The sequence below is a fragment of the Nelumbo nucifera genome, chromosome 2 (assembly GCF_055504915.1).
Source record: "Nelumbo nucifera cultivar China Antique chromosome 2, China Antique-T2T, whole genome shotgun sequence".
Lineage (NCBI taxonomy): Eukaryota > Viridiplantae > Streptophyta > Magnoliopsida > Proteales > Nelumbonaceae > Nelumbo > Nelumbo nucifera.
This window is the reverse complement of record NC_142650.1, coordinates 47,210,763-47,228,857: the sequence shown is the minus strand read 5'-3', so window position 1 is coordinate 47,228,857 and position 18,095 is coordinate 47,210,763. Positions and strand designations below refer to the sequence as shown.

General features: G+C 36.6%; 2 protein-coding genes across 2 annotated transcripts; both read left to right on the top strand.

Moving 5' to 3' along the window:
• The first annotated feature begins 5,394 nt into the window (after positions 1–5,394).
• FER4 (ferritin 4) lies at positions 5,395–8,780 on the top strand. The gene is made up of 8 exons (XM_010266252.3): positions 5,395–5,804; positions 6,403–6,486; positions 6,574–6,634; positions 6,846–6,933; positions 7,786–7,847; positions 8,011–8,076; positions 8,174–8,237; positions 8,353–8,780. Exons 1-8 carry the CDS (start codon positions 5,515–5,517, stop codon positions 8,400–8,402), a joined length of 765 nt encoding a protein of 254 aa, XP_010264554.1. The 5' UTR covers positions 5,395–5,514; the 3' UTR covers positions 8,403–8,780.
• A 7,699-nt stretch (positions 8,781–16,479) lies between these two features.
• Positions 16,480–17,129, top strand: LOC104602691 (uncharacterized). The gene is made up of 2 exons (XM_010266470.1): positions 16,480–16,892; positions 17,000–17,129. The coding sequence occupies exons 1-2, from the start codon at positions 16,480–16,482 to the stop codon at positions 17,127–17,129; spliced, it is 543 nt and encodes a 180-aa protein (XP_010264772.1).
• The last annotated feature ends 966 nt before the right edge of the window (positions 17,130–18,095 follow it).

Genomic DNA, 18,095 nt, shown 5'->3' with positions numbered 1-18,095 from the left:
GTTTTTGAACTTGTCACATCACTAAAAAAATATGTTTTTGAATCTTATTTTGAACCAACAAAATATTGATTTTTAAAATAAAAATAAAATTTTTATTTTCTTTTTAGTATAAAAATGATGTGATTTGTGAGATATGGTGTTAAATAATTAGATGAAAGCATATTTTTAAAATTAGATTCAAGAACATGTTTTTGACTTCAATTTTATAAACAGAAAACACACAATCAAGATGATCTTCTCCCTCGTCTATACAGCATTGTCACGAGTCCTAAGCTCAAACTTTAATATAATCAGGTATGTGGTTCAACCAGATCAAAAAACCATTTTCCATCTAAGGCTTGAGCTGAGAACCAACTGTTATAGGCTAAATGTAGGTGGTGTTTGGAATCAATGTCATTTTCTGAGAGGCATAAATATGTTGTTTTTTCAAGTTTTCTATTTAGTACTATTGTTATTGCTACCACATAGGCATTTTTGAATGTTATGTTAGCATACTGTTGTTAACAATAATAGAAAAAAGGGAAAATACCAAAAAGGGCTAACCATGTCGGCATACTACATTTTTCCTGATTTTCAAAGCATGGTCTGATAAAATGTTTTTCAAAACAACAACTAACTAAACAATACACATTTTCCCAAAAAAACAGATTTATGATGTGACACTGATATTTCACTGTTTCCTTCGCGAGGAAATAGCATTGATGTCAAGCACCTACAAAAAGACAGAGGGAGAGGGGAAAAAATAGGGTTGCAAACTTGTGACTACGGTTACAAAACATATTGCTGTCTAGGTTTTCATCTGGTCTAGGTTATGATATCCAGTCACACACTTTAAGTCTACGTGTAGAACCAATTTCAAACCAAACCCCATATGATCTATAATAATAGATCTAAAAGTAACAACATGCAACCCCAATTAGTGTGTCCTCTCATCGCCCAGACAGAGAGATGCAATTATTCTCCTGCAAATATCAGAAAAAATAATTATGAGTTAGGCTCCATGTGACGAGCATTAGTTTTTGACCTTTGGGTTGGTTTGGGAAAAAATGAGTCGAAAAAGTGATTTGGAGCATTTGGTGAAAATTACTTTTAAAAACATAACAATAGTGAAGGAGAACAGATGGTCCGGATCTAGTTCCCACAGGGTTTCAACAACTAGTCCCAACCGTCATTGCAGCTGTATAATGGCAACATCTCACTGACGACAAGCGTCATGTTCCCAAATGCATGGCTGTATAAAGGTTATTGTCACTGGTCATTGGTCATTGGATCCTGTGTTCCTACCTGATTTGAAAGCTTGACAATGCACAAATCATGAAATTTATCTAAACGCAGCCTTAAAAAATTAAAAAAAAAAAGAAGGTTCATTGAATCTATCCTCAAAACCACTCAAGAGAAAGACATTACCATTTTTCCAGCTTGGTCAATGAACAAATTCGTATAAGTAATGTATTCGAGAAAGAATTCCATCATTTTGGAGTTATATTTGCTTATCCGGAAAATTTGGTAATACACAACTAACCAAATGACAAATGATAGTTAAAAGACTTCGAAATCTAAAAAAAATAAAAGATCTTACTAATACTTGAAAAAAAAAGAGAAGAATAATAAAGAAAAATGTATTATATAAAATATATTTTTATTATATAATACATTATTAAGTTGGGTTTGGGCTTAGGTTGGGTTTTTTTTTTTGAGAAAGCTCGAGCTTATCCCAAAAAGAGGGTCAAGCTCGAGCCTATAGGCCTGAAATTCTATCCAAGTCCAAATTAGATTGGGTTGGGCCGGCCTGTCAGGCTACCTGACCCATGGACAAGTCTAATCGCAACCTTAAATCCTTCTAATCTATTTTCTAAAATTGGTTTATTTTTCAAATTTGCAAATTTAAACTTTCAACTATATCGAAAATTTTAGAAGCAGCTTCAAAGGAGGTGCCTTAAGTTTTTTGGCCGGTTGTTGTAGTGCAAGCTTGGGATCAAATCCCTCTACCACCAGGGTCAGGGGTTATGACCTTCATTGGCATCGGGGACCTGATCCTCTATTGTCTAACTCATGAAACTAGTGTTTCCAAAACCGGATTGGACTGGACGGTCGGACCAGAAAAACTAGAAAATGGTCACTTAGTTGGTTTTGTTTCATCCAAAAACTGCTTTTCGGCCAAAAATCGTTAATTTGGTCAACAAATCGTTGGCCTGGGTGGTCGAACTGTTGAACTGGACAACAGTTTTAGTCATTTTTTATTTATTTAAATTTATTTTTAATTTTTTGCTTTAAATGGCCTTCCCTTCAGTTAAAACAGTTGAACCGTTGGACTCAGGAACTGGACCCAAAATGGTTCTTTGTCCGATCTGGTTTTAAAAATCTTGCATGAAACTATAAAAAGGGGCAATACACAAAGCCCCCAAATCGTTCGTGTGCCTTCATCCCTCCATTCACATCAGCTATAATATGCCCCACCTTGCGGTTTTCACTTCTACATTATTTTTAGAGCCGTTTTCACAACTATTAATCTATTACATGGTTTTAGAAAATTACATGGAAATGGAACTGTTTTGGTCGCTGGTTTTCGAGTTGATGGTTCGACTATCCGGTTTGAATGGATAACCCATTTTAACACAAAAATAAAAATAATAAAAATAATTAAAAATAAAACAGCTAAAAACTGTTGAATTGGTTGATAGGTCGATAGTTTGACTGCTCGGATCAACGAATCGTTGATTGATTCAATGATTTTTGGCCAAGAACTGGGTTTGAGGTAGAATGGAACCGGTAATCTGAACGGTTCTTGGGATAAACGGTCCAATCATCCAAATCAACGGCAGTTAAAAAACCATAATCTATTATTGACCCAAATGGTTAAATTATTCAACCCATCACCCAGAGGCAATATTTGGCTTGTTTTCAAAGAGAGAGAGAGAGAATAGTCATACACCAGATTTTGGAGTAGAGTGATTGACAAAGTGAGAGCCTAAGAGGAAAAAATAGGGTTGTAGACTATTGGCTACAAAATATTATGCTGTCAGAGGTTCAAATTTGGTCTAGGTCTTGATAGACCAGATCCCAAACTGTAAGAAAATGTGCAAAGAACTAGTCTCAAATTAGAGCCTAGATCTCCTGCCCATGTTTATCGCAACCACACATGGAGAATATCTCATCCTCTGCATAGTATTATGCAAGGGGAGATGTTCCCAATTCACGGGGGGTGGTGTATTGTGGGTAGACTTGTTCATGGGCTGGGCCGGGCTTTTACTCCTTATTAACAGAAAAATGTTAGGCCCGAGCCCGAGCCCGGCCCGACCAACGGGCCTACAACTTGGGCCCGAGCCTGGCCCTGATAAAAAGCCCGAAGCCCGAGCCCGAGTCCGAAGCCCGACCTAATAAAAGAAATTCGAATTTTTTCCTATTCAAATGAAAATTATCTATTTTAATTCAGATGTTTTTTTCCCATATTTAAATTAACAATGGGCCTACAAATGAATCAACAACCTTCTTAAATCAAAAAATTTATTCAAATGGACATCACATAGGATTTTTACTTAGGTTTAACTATAGGTCGAGCTCGGGCCGGGCTATTTTGGCAAAGCCCGAGCCCGACTCAAATTTTATGCGGGCCGGGCTTTTTGGCCCGAGGTTAAGCCCGCGGGCTAAAAAGCCTGTTCAAGCCCATCCAGGGGCCAGGCCAGCCCGGGCCCCCTGACCCATGAATAGGTCTAATTGTGGGTAGGCATGGGCAGGAGATCCGGAGTCCTCAAATGAAACCCCATAGAGTCTATAATAATAGAATAGTCCTAAAGTAAAGCTAACCCAATTATCAATAAGTTCAGACATTCTTTGGGTGGATAGGCTCAGTTCTCTACCCAACTCAATTGTAAGTCCCACTAAACTCATAAATGAAAAAAAGTGGTCGATAAACATTTTTTTGGGATTTGTTGACAATTAAACGCCACTAAATCATCTTTTTCAAAATTGGATCGGACTGGATAGTCAGATCAGGAAAATCGAGCTAGTTTTTTTCAAAACCGAATTTTCCATAAAAATCGTTGATTTTAGTCAGCAAATAGCTGACCCAGGCAATTAATCGTTCGAACTATTTGAATCGTTTTGACTGGTTTTCATTTTTTATTTTCTCTTCTAATTTTTTTTTTATTTTTTTTATTAGAATGGGCCCAACTGTCGGACCATTAGACACGATAACCAAACCCCTGATCGGTTCAGTCTCCAGATTGATTTTAAAAACCATGCACTAAACTCCATATCAACGTAATAATAAATGAATGGTTAACTGTTGGGAAAATGTTAAAATAAATAATTTCCTAACGATTAACATACACATAAATTAAAACCAATTTTTATCAGTATGTATGCATACGAATCCATTTATCAAAACAAATACTGATTTAGCGATGTCATAACACCATTTATCAAATAAACTCAAGCCACACCCAAACCCCGCCACTGTCATCGAGAGACTGGATCAATGAATTCCCATAGGACGATATATGGTAGCTAAGAAGTAAGAACCATAGACGGCGTACTCCCGTAATCGCAGTAGAATGGACACGTGGAGACACGAGCCAGACGCCATCATACAATGCTAACGACAAATGAGCCATTATCACATAGTTATCAGCGGTTTCGTCAGTTTGACCTGTTAATTACTGTTTAGTCCAATTTAAATAATGCATCAATTGGACCGCCGGTCGCCGTTGGATCAAAGAATCGAATGGTCTACAACTGTCAAATTTCAATAATTGATTGTGCCTGTTCCGTATCATGCTCGGACTCATAATTAATAAAATAATAAATAATCGTTCTTGGTATACGCAAAATGCAAAAGGTTAAATAAGATTCCAATTTTCATGGTCACAAAAGGTAAAGGTAATGAAACCCCAGTCGGTTGGCACGTAACCGGGAAAGCCCCAGAGGCGATGCGGTTTCGAACTCCGCTAATAACAATAAAGAATTGCGGTTCTATGTCACGGTAATTAGATTAAAGCCCCTGTAAGGTAAAAAAGAAACGAATAATCAATATAAAAAAAAGGGTTCCGACTATGACATCGAAAAGATATGATATCTGAAAAACTTCTAATCAATCGACTGGAATTTATTATTTATTGGGTTTTAATTGGTCAAAACTCTGCTCATACCATATCTTTTCCGCATCGTAAATTTTTCAAAAAAAATAAAACCCCTGTGGAGAGAACTAGGTCCAGGATCAGATATTTCGTTGGGATTCCGGACCAACCACAAGCATATTCGCCAATTCCACAAGCTCGCCACGCGCTTCTATTGTTTACTTTATCCTAATCATCCACGTGGCACTCCATCCAATGGTTCAAATGAAAAGAGCCACCCTAACACCACCGCTATATATTCATCTCCTAACCACACCCCTTTCCTCATTCCCCCTTTTCGTCACTTGAGTCCTCACTCCTCGCTAACTTCCTTTTCATGATCTCTTCTTCCTCCTTTTTCGATTTCTGATTTCTTTTCTCATTTATCATATAACAAATCATGATAATTAGAGCTGCTGCTTCTGGTCTCTTTGTCCCGACCACACAAGGGGAGAGTCTTGTTCCCCTTTTCTCCTCGTCCGCTTCTTTGTCTTCTCCCTCCCGGAGAAACGCGGGCAATGGATTTATTGTCTGTGCATCAAAAGAGTCTCAATCACTCACGGGCGTTGTGTTTCAGCCATTTGAAGAAGTGAAGAAAGAACTTGCCCTCGTCCCCTCTGCTCTCCAAGAGTCGCTGGCTCGTCAGAAGTACACCGATGAGTGTGAAGCTGCCATCAACGAGCAGATCAAGTCGGTTTTGTTTCGCTCACTTTTATACCTCATGATTTTGTTTAAATCAAAGTCGTTTCTTTGTTTTAGTCTTTCTTCATATTATCTCTTCTTGGATCTTCAATCGCTTTATGTATTCCGAGTCCATTGGCCGTTTGTTCTTCTTTTTTGCTTTTTTATTTTTCGCTTTCTTTCATTTTGATGCACTAATCTCTTTTTTTCCCTAGGCTTTCCTTGTCTAAATCTTCCATGTGTTCTCTCATGATTCAAGCTCTATTTTTTCACGAGGCTCATCGTTTTGTTTATCTGTCTTATTGACTGTTATTGATCTATTTTAGTTTTTTTTGTCTGTTCATTTTTTTATGTAATGTTGCTTTTATTTTTTTTTAGCATTGTCGAATGAACTAATTTTACTGCATGTTTCTATTACGCTTCTTATCGAGGTGCCTGTGTTATAATGTTGTTGGTCCATGTCAATTTGGTCTTTCATTAAGAAGTTTGGTTCATTTTCAACGCCAATTTGTCAACTTCGATCTTTCATCATTAGGACCCAGATTACTTTTCTACTTCGATCTATTTGCTTTTCTCTCTAACTTGCGGCTTTCTCCACTGGTGACAGTGTGGAATACAATGTCTCTTACGCGTATCATGCTATGTTCGCCTACTTTGATAGGGATAATGTTGCTCTCAAAGGCCTGGCCAAGTAACCACTCGAGGACCCAAACGTTCTTTTACCTTTGGCTTTTTTTATTGTTTTTTGAATCAAGCTGATTGGTATTTTTACTGTCAGTTTTTTCAAAGAGTCGAGCAAAGAAGAAAGGGAGCATGCAGAGAAGCTGATGGAGTATCAGGTGTTGTTGGTTCAGTTGCCCTTGTGCCTCTTCGTTCATTTTCAAATTTTTTGCTTGTTCGGGCCCAACTTTACACTATCTCAGGCCGGGCCCATTAGAATTTTAACAAAAGCCAAGCCCGAGCCCGGCCCATGGCCCATGAACAGGTAGTCTATTTATATTTTGGAGTTGAATCTCTAAGACTCTAACTTTGTTTTCTGGTAATCACCAGAACAAGCGAGGAGGAAAAGTGAAACTACAGTCCATACTAATGCCATTATCTGAATTTGATCACCCTGAGAAGGGGGATGCACTGTATGGTAGGTTTTCTTTGTTTCAGTTTGTCCATACAACCAATATGTACTTTAGTTTTCATGCTCATAGAGCATTGATTGGATGAATCATCCGTTGTCCGTTGATGCAAGTGATTGGATCCTTTGTAAAAACAGATCAATCTAAAATCCCACTTCTTCAGGGATTTCAACTCATAACTTGGCTTTTATGTTCAACAGAATTTGAAAGAAATCCCTGTAACAAAAGCACCCGGCTTTTTTACTCATAGCCTAGCTTTACATTCTTTGACAAGAGATAAGAGAAGAAGTGATTGAATCAAGTATTTGCTCATGTAGAAGAAATATGGAAGTTTTCAGACTGTTAGAGGTTGATGTCAGTTCCACATCAGCACCACTTATTGCCATCTCATTTGTTTATAATTAGTTTTTGAACAAAATAGAAAAAAGGAAAAAAATTAAGGGAGGCCTGAAAACTATATGTTAAACAAATTATAAGTGGTGTGTGTGTGTGTGCGCGCTCACGTTCATAACTATATGTTAATGCTTTTATACATGTATAGTGATTTCTCCTTTTCCTGAGTCCATATGCATATGGAGCTTTCTGCTCTGCTTGTTGACCATGCCATGTAAGTTTAGTTGCATCCTCTAGTATCCAGGCTTATTGATTTTTGTTGGTCTGAAGTATTTGCAAGGATGGTTGAGTGCTTGTTAGAGCACAGTTGAATAGACTTTGTCTGTGGTCTTTGTACTATATAATTCAGTTTCTTTTGTATAGGGCCAAAGTGGTCGTTTGTTTTTATTTTGCAAATGTGCAGGAGGGTAATATAAACCAATTTCTACTTTGTATTTGCATTAAGCATCTGCTTTTTCTTGATTTAGCAATGGAGCTTACATTGGCTTTGGAGAAGTTAACAAATGAGAAGCTTCTGAAGTTACACAGTGTAAACATCTTGAGACCATCTTTATTTGATTTGATATGTAGATATGCAGTCTGGTTTCTCTTATATGCAGCATATAACCTTTGATTTTTATTTCTTTTTGTGCTCTTCAATGAGTACTTTTGCCCTGAAATGAAAGTAATAATTTACATGGTTCCTGCAATAGGTGGCAGATAAAAACAAAGATGTGCAATTGGCTGATTTCATTGAGAGCGAGTTTTTGACTGAGCAGGTGAATCATGGTTTAATGTCCTCATTATTTTCCTGGATTTGGATGTGTTTTGAGCAATTTTGTTTAGTTCTGCTTCATTGATCCCCTCTCGGTTTAGGTGGAAGCGATCAAGAAGATCTCGGAATATGTTGCACAACTGAGAAGAGTTGGCAAGGGACATGGTAGGAACTGAATTGTCTCTCATCTCTTGATCATATCTATCCTGCTTAATCCTCTTCTCTTCTTGCGTTTTGTTTTCTTAGTATGTGACAGGAACAATGTTTTTGTGGGTTTCAGGAACATGGCACTTTGATCAGATGCTCCTTCATGATGGGGCTGTTGCATAATGAAGAATGGCTTTCTTGGTTTAGAATTTTAGGACTACATATTGAGGTGTCTGTGGGTATTAGATCCTTGTTCTGTGGAGTGGATGGAAAACTAGTATTAATGTGCAGATGGATTTTAATTAGGTGAACACCACAATCGTTGATGAGAAAAACTGTCTTAGGAAACTAGTTTGTATGAAGCTTTGTTCCATTAGACCTTTGTCGTTTCCGTGAGCCAGAGTCATAATGGGAGTGGCCGAGTGGGTCATAGTGCCACAAAAAATGATATTAGGTTAGGTCCTTATCTGCCACAAAAAATGATATTAGGTTGAGTCTTCTCATCTATGTATTTAAGCGCCAAGATGTATTGAACGAAGAATTTAATGCTTTTTCTTGAAATATTGTTCTCAGAACTATTCTATTCAATTGCGTTTCCTTAAGGCTAAGGGTGTCAAATGGGCCTGTTTTGGGATGGTGGACCCGTCCAGATTGGATGGACCAACAAGACATTGAATTGGACCAGTCCAGACTTAATGGTCCAAATATTTATTGGATTGGATTGGACCTGGTCTTAATCAGCTGTTAAGTGACATTTGAAAAGTCAAAAATACCCTAAGAATGTCATCTAATTCTCTTTATCAACCATACAAACAGTCAGAATTTGGGACTGTTCAGTTTTTTGTCAACGCTTGGATGGTTGATAAAGAGATTTAGATGGCATTTGAAGGGCATTTTTGACTTTTCAAATGTCACTTAACGGCAGGGACAAATTGTCACTGGATCCAAAGTACAGGATACTGATTGGATAATGGATTGGGTCGGATCGAACAAATATCTAAGTACATTAAAGATAAGAATAGAGGTGTCAATAGAGCAAGTTTGGGTTGAAACCAATCTAAATCAAAACCAATTTGAACTGATTGGATGATCCAAACATTGAATTGGTCTGGTCCAAATTAGTCTAAAGATTGGATCTTGTCCATTTATAATAGATTCATATTGGACCAAATCTGGTCCAATTGACATCCTATTTACGACTGCGTTTAGTTTGGTAGAAGAGAGAAACGGAAAGTAGATGGAATTTTCCCTCCTATATTTATCAAACCAAACCTAGCTGTCTGTTAGAATTACTGATTATGTTTTTTCAAGGATCTGTTTGGTTCATAGTTGGAATTGGAATTGTAATCAGAATCAAAATCCCTTTCAAAAAAGAATAGTCTATTCTTATAGCCTGTTTGGTTCAGACAAGAATTGGAATCAGCGAAAATGAGTTTTCATTTCCAAGGAAGGGAGAGGGAGTGGCCATTCCCTCACCCTCAAATGAGGGAATGTCATTTCATCAATAATGGAAATGAGAATTGCAAATAACTTCTTCAAAGGCAAGTGCTTTGGGTTATACCGGGGAACAGAGAATAAATTGGGCTTGGTAGAAAAGTGAGATTCACGAGATCTTTGATGACTTTGTTGTCTTGCTCTTCGCAAATCCTCTATTAGTTTGGACGAGCAACCACAAGAAACTCAAAATAGTGGAATACTTAAAAGAAGTATTTTTGAACTTTGGCCATTATCTTTCTAGGAGCTCGGAAGGGCACTAAGCATTGTAAATAGTATGCACAAAAAGCAGGGAAGTTTCAAATGGGATGGACTATGTGGGATTTGGGAACAGGTTCTCTTTCTGCAATCCTTTTGTGTCAATTGTGTCTTTCCGTAGAGCTACAAACACTATGGCACATGAGTTAGCATCTAGGACTAGATTATCTGAGAATAGTCAATCGGAATTCCATGATGTGCCTCTGGACCGGATGAGAGAATTGTTTTGCACTCATCCTTCCCCAGAGGAGCTTTGTAATCTCTCCAACTAATGAAGGTCTTTTGGTTTGCCGAAAAAAAAAAAAAACTCAACACATTGTCTGAACAAACCTGACTTTTCCTTATCTTTCTTCTCCATTTTCTCTCCTGCTCTCATTCTCTCTTCTTTGGTTGGAAGAAGAGGAATTCATCAGTAGAAGATCACACCAATGAGGAATTCATCAGTAGAAGATCACACCAATGAGGAATTCATCGGTAGAAGATCACACCAAAGAATTAGAGGGTAACATAATATTTTAAAATTTTTTATGAATTCACATGTGAAATCAGCCCATAAGATATATTTAAATCTATTTTAAAAACTCAAAATATATTTAAATGGTTTTCTAAAACCCCAAATATGTTAGGCTGCATTTATTTGCGATACAAATGCCGAACCGAGGTATTTATGTACTCCTGTTCACGTTTGCAAGCATTTGTTTGTGATACATAGATACATTGATTATTAGCGTAAAAATGTTTTTTTTTGATAGGTTTGTATCGTTTGAAGAGTGCATTACTGCATTGATTTTTTGGATGTAATCTTGCTCTCTCGGATTGACGATGTAATTAGGGTATGTATTTGTGCTGTTCGATTGAAGAAAATATAGCCGTTCGGTTGACGAGTGAAAGGAGATTTGCTGCACCCCCCTCCCCTTCCAACGGTAACTTTTTCACCCCCATCTCCGACCATGGCATGGTTGTTGGTGGTCGGCGATCAGTAGATGTTAATCTCCTCTTGTGTTTAAACAGATTTTGTTTTGCTATTTTCATGTTTAGATCTCATCTAGGTTGTGGGGTTCCTGTCGATCTTCATCTAGGTTGAAGATCTTCATCTAGATCGTCGGTGGTCGGGGTTCCTGTCGATTTTCATGCCCGATCTTCATCTGGGTTGAAGTCTTCCCTTCAAGATCTAAACAAGGTAATAGTAGATCTGACTTGAGCTTCACAGATCTGATGTATAAACCCATCTTCGCCCATACATGCACAGATCTGGTTTGTTGCTTCGACTAATAAGGTTTTTTTTTTTCCTTTTTTGTTGCTTCTTTCTCAGATTTAGACAAGTTTACACATCTTCCGCTTTGTCTTCAACAATCGAGTATGTACATGGTGAAAGTTAGTCTTATTGTTTGTTACTCTTCTTCTTAGTTAATCGTTTGTTATTGTTATCCTTCTTGTTTGTTACTATTGTTTGATCAAGACCTCTTATTGTTAATCTTCTTGTTTGTAATCCTTTTCTTAGTTAAAAGGAATTTCAGTTTCTTTAAACAGTAGAGTAAATATATTGCTCTAGTCTTGAGTTTCCATTAACCAACTTTTCCCAAAAAAAAATAAAATAAAATAAACGGATCCATAATATTTCAAGAAACACTTTGCAAAAGAAAATGAAAAGGAGAATAATTTTGCAAAAGGTTCGATCTATATAAAAGAGAAATGAACCTGCTAAATTTTGCAAATGGCAGTGTTGTTAGAACCCAAAAAAGGATACAATAATACATACATTTCTCTTGCCAACTGAAGCAAATTTTAGCCCAAAATCATTTTCAGCCCTTCTATTTGGAAAATTTCATATTCAAATTTGTTGAGAAATGCCAACATAAGTTGGAGTTTAGGGCTTATAAGGGTTAGTGGATCAAATACACCATTAATTGAGAATCCCCTGTACGTAATTAAGAACTGCCTGTCAAAACACAGACAGGTGCAACCTGAACGGGCTGGGGTTGTGGGTCAACCCGAGTTACAACCCACCCTAGTCACAAGTAACTAATCAAATTCATGCGGTGTGGTTAGCTATATGGATTTAGTTTACCATAAAGATATATATATTTGTGTGGTGTCACAAGTAATTTAATCATCCAAATGCCTAATTCTAGTTTTTTAGCCAAGTTAGAATTTAATACACAATAATTGCCAAAAAAGTACAAAACAACACAAGGAGCAGCAATTTTAGAAAACTATATGCTCCATCCCAATTTTTACATTTCCTTCCAAAGCAAAAAAGAAAAAGAAATAAAAAAAAATACTTGAAACCCACCAAGATCTGATAGACTCAGAAAACATGTTTTTAGATATGCAAATCTGCAATCTTTTTTTTTTTATTTCTATTTCCTCCCTTGAGTAACAATACATAATATACTGTTGGAACTCTTAGAAATTATGCTGCAAGAACAAGTTCTGTTTAGGAGAAGCAGGCCCAATCTCTTCCTCCAAACACCTCAACCCATAACCAGCACCCCCATTACCCAAGTTTTTTGCTTCAAAATTCTTCCCATCAATGTCTGCATCTGAAACTGAAAACTTCCTCCTTTGGTATGAGGCAACACTTAGAAATGTGATCCAGGAAGGAGCCCTAAACTCAAACCTTTGATCCTGATCAGCTTCGATTGCATCTGCATCTGAGCCTGATCGGTTTGAAGACCTCTGTGATGACTTCTTATGCAGCCTACTACTACCCAAGACCACCTCCTCCACTTTTTTCTAACATTTTCATTTAGGCTGTGACAAGTACGTGTTAAAAAAATAAAATAAATAAAACCTATACATATGAGGAATACACATGTAATAGAACATCTGTCATTGATTAAAAGAAAATTTAAGAGAGAAGGTGTAGTAGATCATGACCCAGAAGAGAACACTACTTCTGAGCTCTTACCGACCCCATTAGGAATTGAATAAAGAATCTTGGTCTGCAATTCAGTCCTGATTAGTAGGGCCAGTATTGGTTTTACCTGTTCTGACTTTATTGAACCCAATGCAAATACATAGCAGATGACAAAGATACCTCCCACTATTCTATATGTTTCTTCTCATGGTTTGCCTATAGTAATTTTATCCAAGATGCCTATATTTGTCATTTTATATGACATACATGAGAAGAGAACATAAATTTAGCAGGTTTATTGTCAAGTTGTAGAGAAATTTTGCAGCATTTGGTAAATAGGAAGTGAAATGAAGTGATCTCTGATCTATATACAAGAAAAGGAATTAGGAGGAAGGTCATTTGTTTGGAAGTATGTGGTAGAGGCAGAAAGATGATTTCCTCTCTACTTTATAAGAGGGAGGCTAGCTACTAATACAAGTGAATGGACCAGAGGATTCAAAGAATCACACATTCCACTAAGGAACCCTACTAATAACATAAGTGGGAGCTTATCCCTAAAATGGTGATCAGTTTCCTTTCAGTATAGAAGGATCACAGAGTTCCTTTTCCTGCATTATCTTGTTACTTGGATACCTCAAGGAATGGCAAATAATCATTAAATGAAATCAATTCAAGTTAAACACCCATAATAAATGTCAAAATGAAACCTAGTTAGCTATCTATCTATCTATCTCTCTCTCTCTCTATATATATATATATATTAGTTGATACATTTCCATCTAGGTACTCCATATATGGATTCTTTTACATGTGGAATCCGAACAGAATGATGAACTTGGGTCATTGGGTCTAATCCAAGCCACTTTGATGTTATTTCCAAGTTCCATATAATTTCCAATTAATTTGTACTTTTTACATTATGTCCATATAACACAAAATTCATGTTTAAACTAGGATAAAATGAAGTACTACATTTGGCACCCAATTTATTTTTATATTGTCTTACAATGGCATGTTGTCTCATGGCACTATTGACTTGTCAGTCAAGCATGAGGGTAACACATGACACTGTGGCCAAGCGTAGATGGATCAGTGCAGCCATTAGTGCCACTATGACATATCTTGTAGTGGTTGTCATCATTAAACAGTATACTGAATCTATGAGTCGGGGGGTACGGGAGGTCAGAAGCCTAGGGAAGGGAGTATTTCTTAACACCGTATTTAGGTGGCATTTGATAATTTGAAAATTCAGATCTGAAAAGTTAAAAAAATATTAAAAGTGTCTGAAATCTGAAAAGAGGCATAGACGCTTTTCTACTATTTGTAAATGTTGAGTTCAATTTGCATTATCTCATAAAAAATAATTTTCAACCTCAAAATAATATTGAAACAATACAAATAACAAATAATAAATTAATAATTACTAATTAATAAATGAAATGATTAAAATTAAAAAATAAAAATTAATGACTATAAAAATATTAAAATAATTAATAATTTACACAAATAAAAATTAAAATAATTTTTAAAAATTAATTAAATAATTAAAAATTACTAGTTAATAAAAGTAATTAATAAATAACACAAGTAAATTTAACAAAAAATTATTAATGTTTAATAAAAAATATTAAAATAATTAATAATTAATAATTAATAAAAATAATTTATAATAAAATATTTTTACTCACCGAACCACCGCTACTGCATGTTGCAACGGCGGTGGTGGTGGTGAAAACACAAGGGAGGGGGGGGGAGAGAGAGAGAGAAGACAGGGGGAGAGAGAACTGCAATGGCGGCGATGGGAACGTAGAGGGGAGAGAGAGAGAGGCGTTCTTCCTCCCTAAGCGAAAGTGAGAGAGGCGTTCTTTCTCCCTGCGAAATGATTAGGTTTTTTGGATTTGGGGGTAATCAAGGGTAGCACGTGCCATTTCTAAAAAATTAGAAGGGTAGATTTGATCTTGCACCGGCTCTGAAACGCGTCTGAGCGTGTTAAGAGCCGACCCAAGGTCTATTATTTTCAGATTTGAATATAAGATTCAAACCATGTTTAAGAGGTAAAATCAAACAAGGGGTGAGGTCTGAAAAGTAGCATTTTCATATTTAGACATCTGAAAAGTGCAATTAAATGACTCCTTAGTAGTGAGGCATCCTGTTTATCTCAAATTAGGATGAGAAAGCCATGTTTTGATTCCCTCTATCATTTACTTATGACACATAGTGGACTTCGATCAACCATTAATATGTCTGTCGAAGAGCAAGTTGCAATGTTTTTGCACACTATAGGGCATAATGAAAGGAATAATGTCATACATGTTACCTTCGGGTGTTTACAAGAGACCGTAAGCCGGTAATTCCATAAAGTCCTACGTGTTATACTTAGATTGTACATTTTGTTGGTTATACAACCAACTAGAGAACAAGTACCCACGGAGATTAGGAATGACTCCCGGTTTATGCCATGTTTTAAGGTATGTAACGGATTTTTACATTTTTTTCCTTAAAACCTCCCTAAACCATGAAATTAACATAATTTAGTTAAATGTAGGACTGTATAGGTGCAATTGATGGGACCCATATCCCATGCAAAGTGTTTGTTAAGGAGCAAGGCAAGTTTCATGGTAGGATGGGAAAAACAACACAAAATGTAATGGTTGTAGTGACATTTGATTTAAAATTCACTTATGTATTGGTTGGGTGGGAGGGTTTGGCCACTGATGCCACGTCCTATATGATTCCCTGCAAAGAGAATGCAAACTCCAAGTTCCAAAAGGTAATTTAAATTGATACTCTATCCTTTCTAATACTCGAATAATGGACTCCATTGTCTTAACTAACTGCTTATTGCCAATGATCACTCAACGCAATATAGGAAAATACTGCTTAGTAGATGCCAGATACAGAAACATGTCAAGCTTCCTAGCACCTTACCAAGGCATTAGATACCACCTTAATAAGATATGAAGGCGGTTGCCGGAGTCCCCTAGGTCGATTTTCAACCACAAACATTCATTATTGAGAAATGCAGTGGAACGTGCTTTTGGTGTTGTAAAGAAGCGTTGGACAATCCTTGATGCAACACAACATTTTGACTTTGACACGCAGGTCAAGATTGTTATAGCTTGTTGTGTGTTTCACAACCATATCATGGGAGTTGATCCACATGACCAATACACCCAAGAAGGGATTCGTGAGGCGGACATGCAAAATACATTCGGTGGGGATGAATTTGTGGATGAAAGTGCCAATGCAGATTCTCTTGCACCGAGGTTGCAAATAAATAAACTCGCAAAGTGGTCCACATTTAGGGACCAAATTGGGTCAGACATGTTTTGGGACTGGAGGAGATTGCGAAGATGATTAGGAGTTGTAGTATTTGGATTAATTACTCATCATCATTTGGAACCAATTTGTATTAATTGTAGTTCTTAATGTTTAAAACCTCCAAGTTATTTGTTTTATTATATATTCATGACTTGGTATAGACATTTGATATATCAGCAATATTTTTTAAACACTTTATTTCTGTATTGTACATGTTACTTTTATGTTGTTGAATACTAGAGGTATTTTCAATATTTCTTTATGATAGTGTATGTACATGTCTATATGTTATTTATTTACTACATGAAATGGAATACTTTGGTAGGGATGGTCTCTATTAGAGATACAACAAGAACATCTATTAGTAATAGGAAAGATGGCAATAAGGGAAATGATGTATTGTTTGTCTCTCAAACTATGTCCAACAAGGGTGATCGAAGTCGACAAGTAAGATGGAATGATGCCATGGATAAGGCATTGATTGAGCTACTTGCTGATCAAGTAGCATTGGGCAACAAAATTGATAAGGAGTTTCAGACATCTGCATATACATTAGTATGCAAGGAGATGACTGCCCATTTCAATATTGATATGAGAACACCCCATATTAAGAGTAGAATGAGAACATTAAAACCCATATACATGGAAGCCAAGAAGCTACTCGGGACTAGTGGCTTTGGTTGGAATGAATCCAAGAATCAAATCATACCTGACCCATTGTTTGGGATGATTACATCAAGGTAAATGTGGCTTATTTGGTTTTTTAATTAATATTTAAAAATTAACAACTGGTCATGATGCCATCTATAATGTAGGCCAGTCAACTTACACTGTGTGTTAAAGGCAGAGTGATGGAGATGTTTGAGGAGATGCAAACAGTTCTGGGAAATGATCAGCCTACAAGTGACAAGGCTATGGTAAGGTTTGAATCCATGACTGAGTGTAATGTTGATGCTGATGGTGCTGAAGAGGTTTGAGTCAATGATGATGCAACAACCCCACTAACTATTGATGAATTTATTTGTGAAGATGGTACTCAATCAGTCTCCAACAACAACCGTAGGGCAGCTTCCTCAAATTCAAAATAAAAAGGGCGCATGGATCAAAACCGAAGCCCAACCAAGACTTTATTGATGCAATTAATAGAATGAATATTACAATATCAACAATTGCATTTGCACTTATAGTGGAGACTGAGATGAATTTCTTAAACTATTTATGGAGGGAAGTTATGGACTTGGAAGGGTATGACATCCAAGTCCGGAACACTGTCTTTGGGTACCTAGGTGAAATGAGATGGAAGCAAAGATTTTCCTTGCGAGGGACAAGCCATTTAGAGCTCAGATGGTCATATCCATCATATCTAAGATGACTGGTTTTGGTGGAATGCAGTAGTACCTCTTGGCTTGTTATGGAGTTTAGACAATGAAACTTAACACTTCTACTATTTTTTGTTATAACCAAATTAGGTTGATGCATTTGCTGGTAAATCCTATTAAGTAGTTGGTGGCAGCTATAGTAGCTATTACAACTCCTTAGAACTTACCTCTATAATGATACTTTTGACTTACTGATATAATGGAACTTCCTTGTTATAACTCTTTGTTTGTAGTATATCATCATTTTTCTATTGCTTGAAATATATGTATAATTAATTACATTGTTAATATCTTATACTCACATCAGTTTGTCCTAATGATGAAGTGTGTAGCATGAAAAAAATCCTATGTTGTGTTCAAGGGGAGAAAGCCCGGTGTGTATGACTCATGGCCCAAGTGTCAAAAGCAAGTTGCTGGGTTCAGGGGGAATTCTTATTGTTCATATAACAGTCGAGAAGAAGTTGAAGATGTATACTATAAGTATTGTAAGGTAGAGCTGGATACAACATATTCCTTTGAGAAGTTGGTTGCAAGGCCATACACATCAACAATTAGGCCATATCT

Coding starts and splice junctions, on each gene's coding strand:
- FER4 (XM_010266252.3), top strand. CDS start 5,515: ATGATAATTAGAGCTGCTGCTTCTGGTCTCTTTGTCCCGACCACACAA. Junction 6,487..6,573: donor GCTCTCAAAGGCCTGGCCAA/GTAACCACTCGA, acceptor TTTTACTGTCAG/TTTTTTCAAAGAGTCGAGCA. Junction 6,635..6,845: donor AGAAGCTGATGGAGTATCAG/GTGTTGTTGGTT, acceptor GGTAATCACCAG/AACAAGCGAGGAGGAAAAGT.
- LOC104602691 (XM_010266470.1), top strand. CDS start 16,480: ATGGTCTCTATTAGAGATACAACAAGAACATCTATTAGTAATAGGAAA. Junction 16,893..16,999: donor TTTGGGATGATTACATCAAG/GTAAATGTGGCT, acceptor TGTTAAAGGCAG/AGTGATGGAGATGTTTGAGG.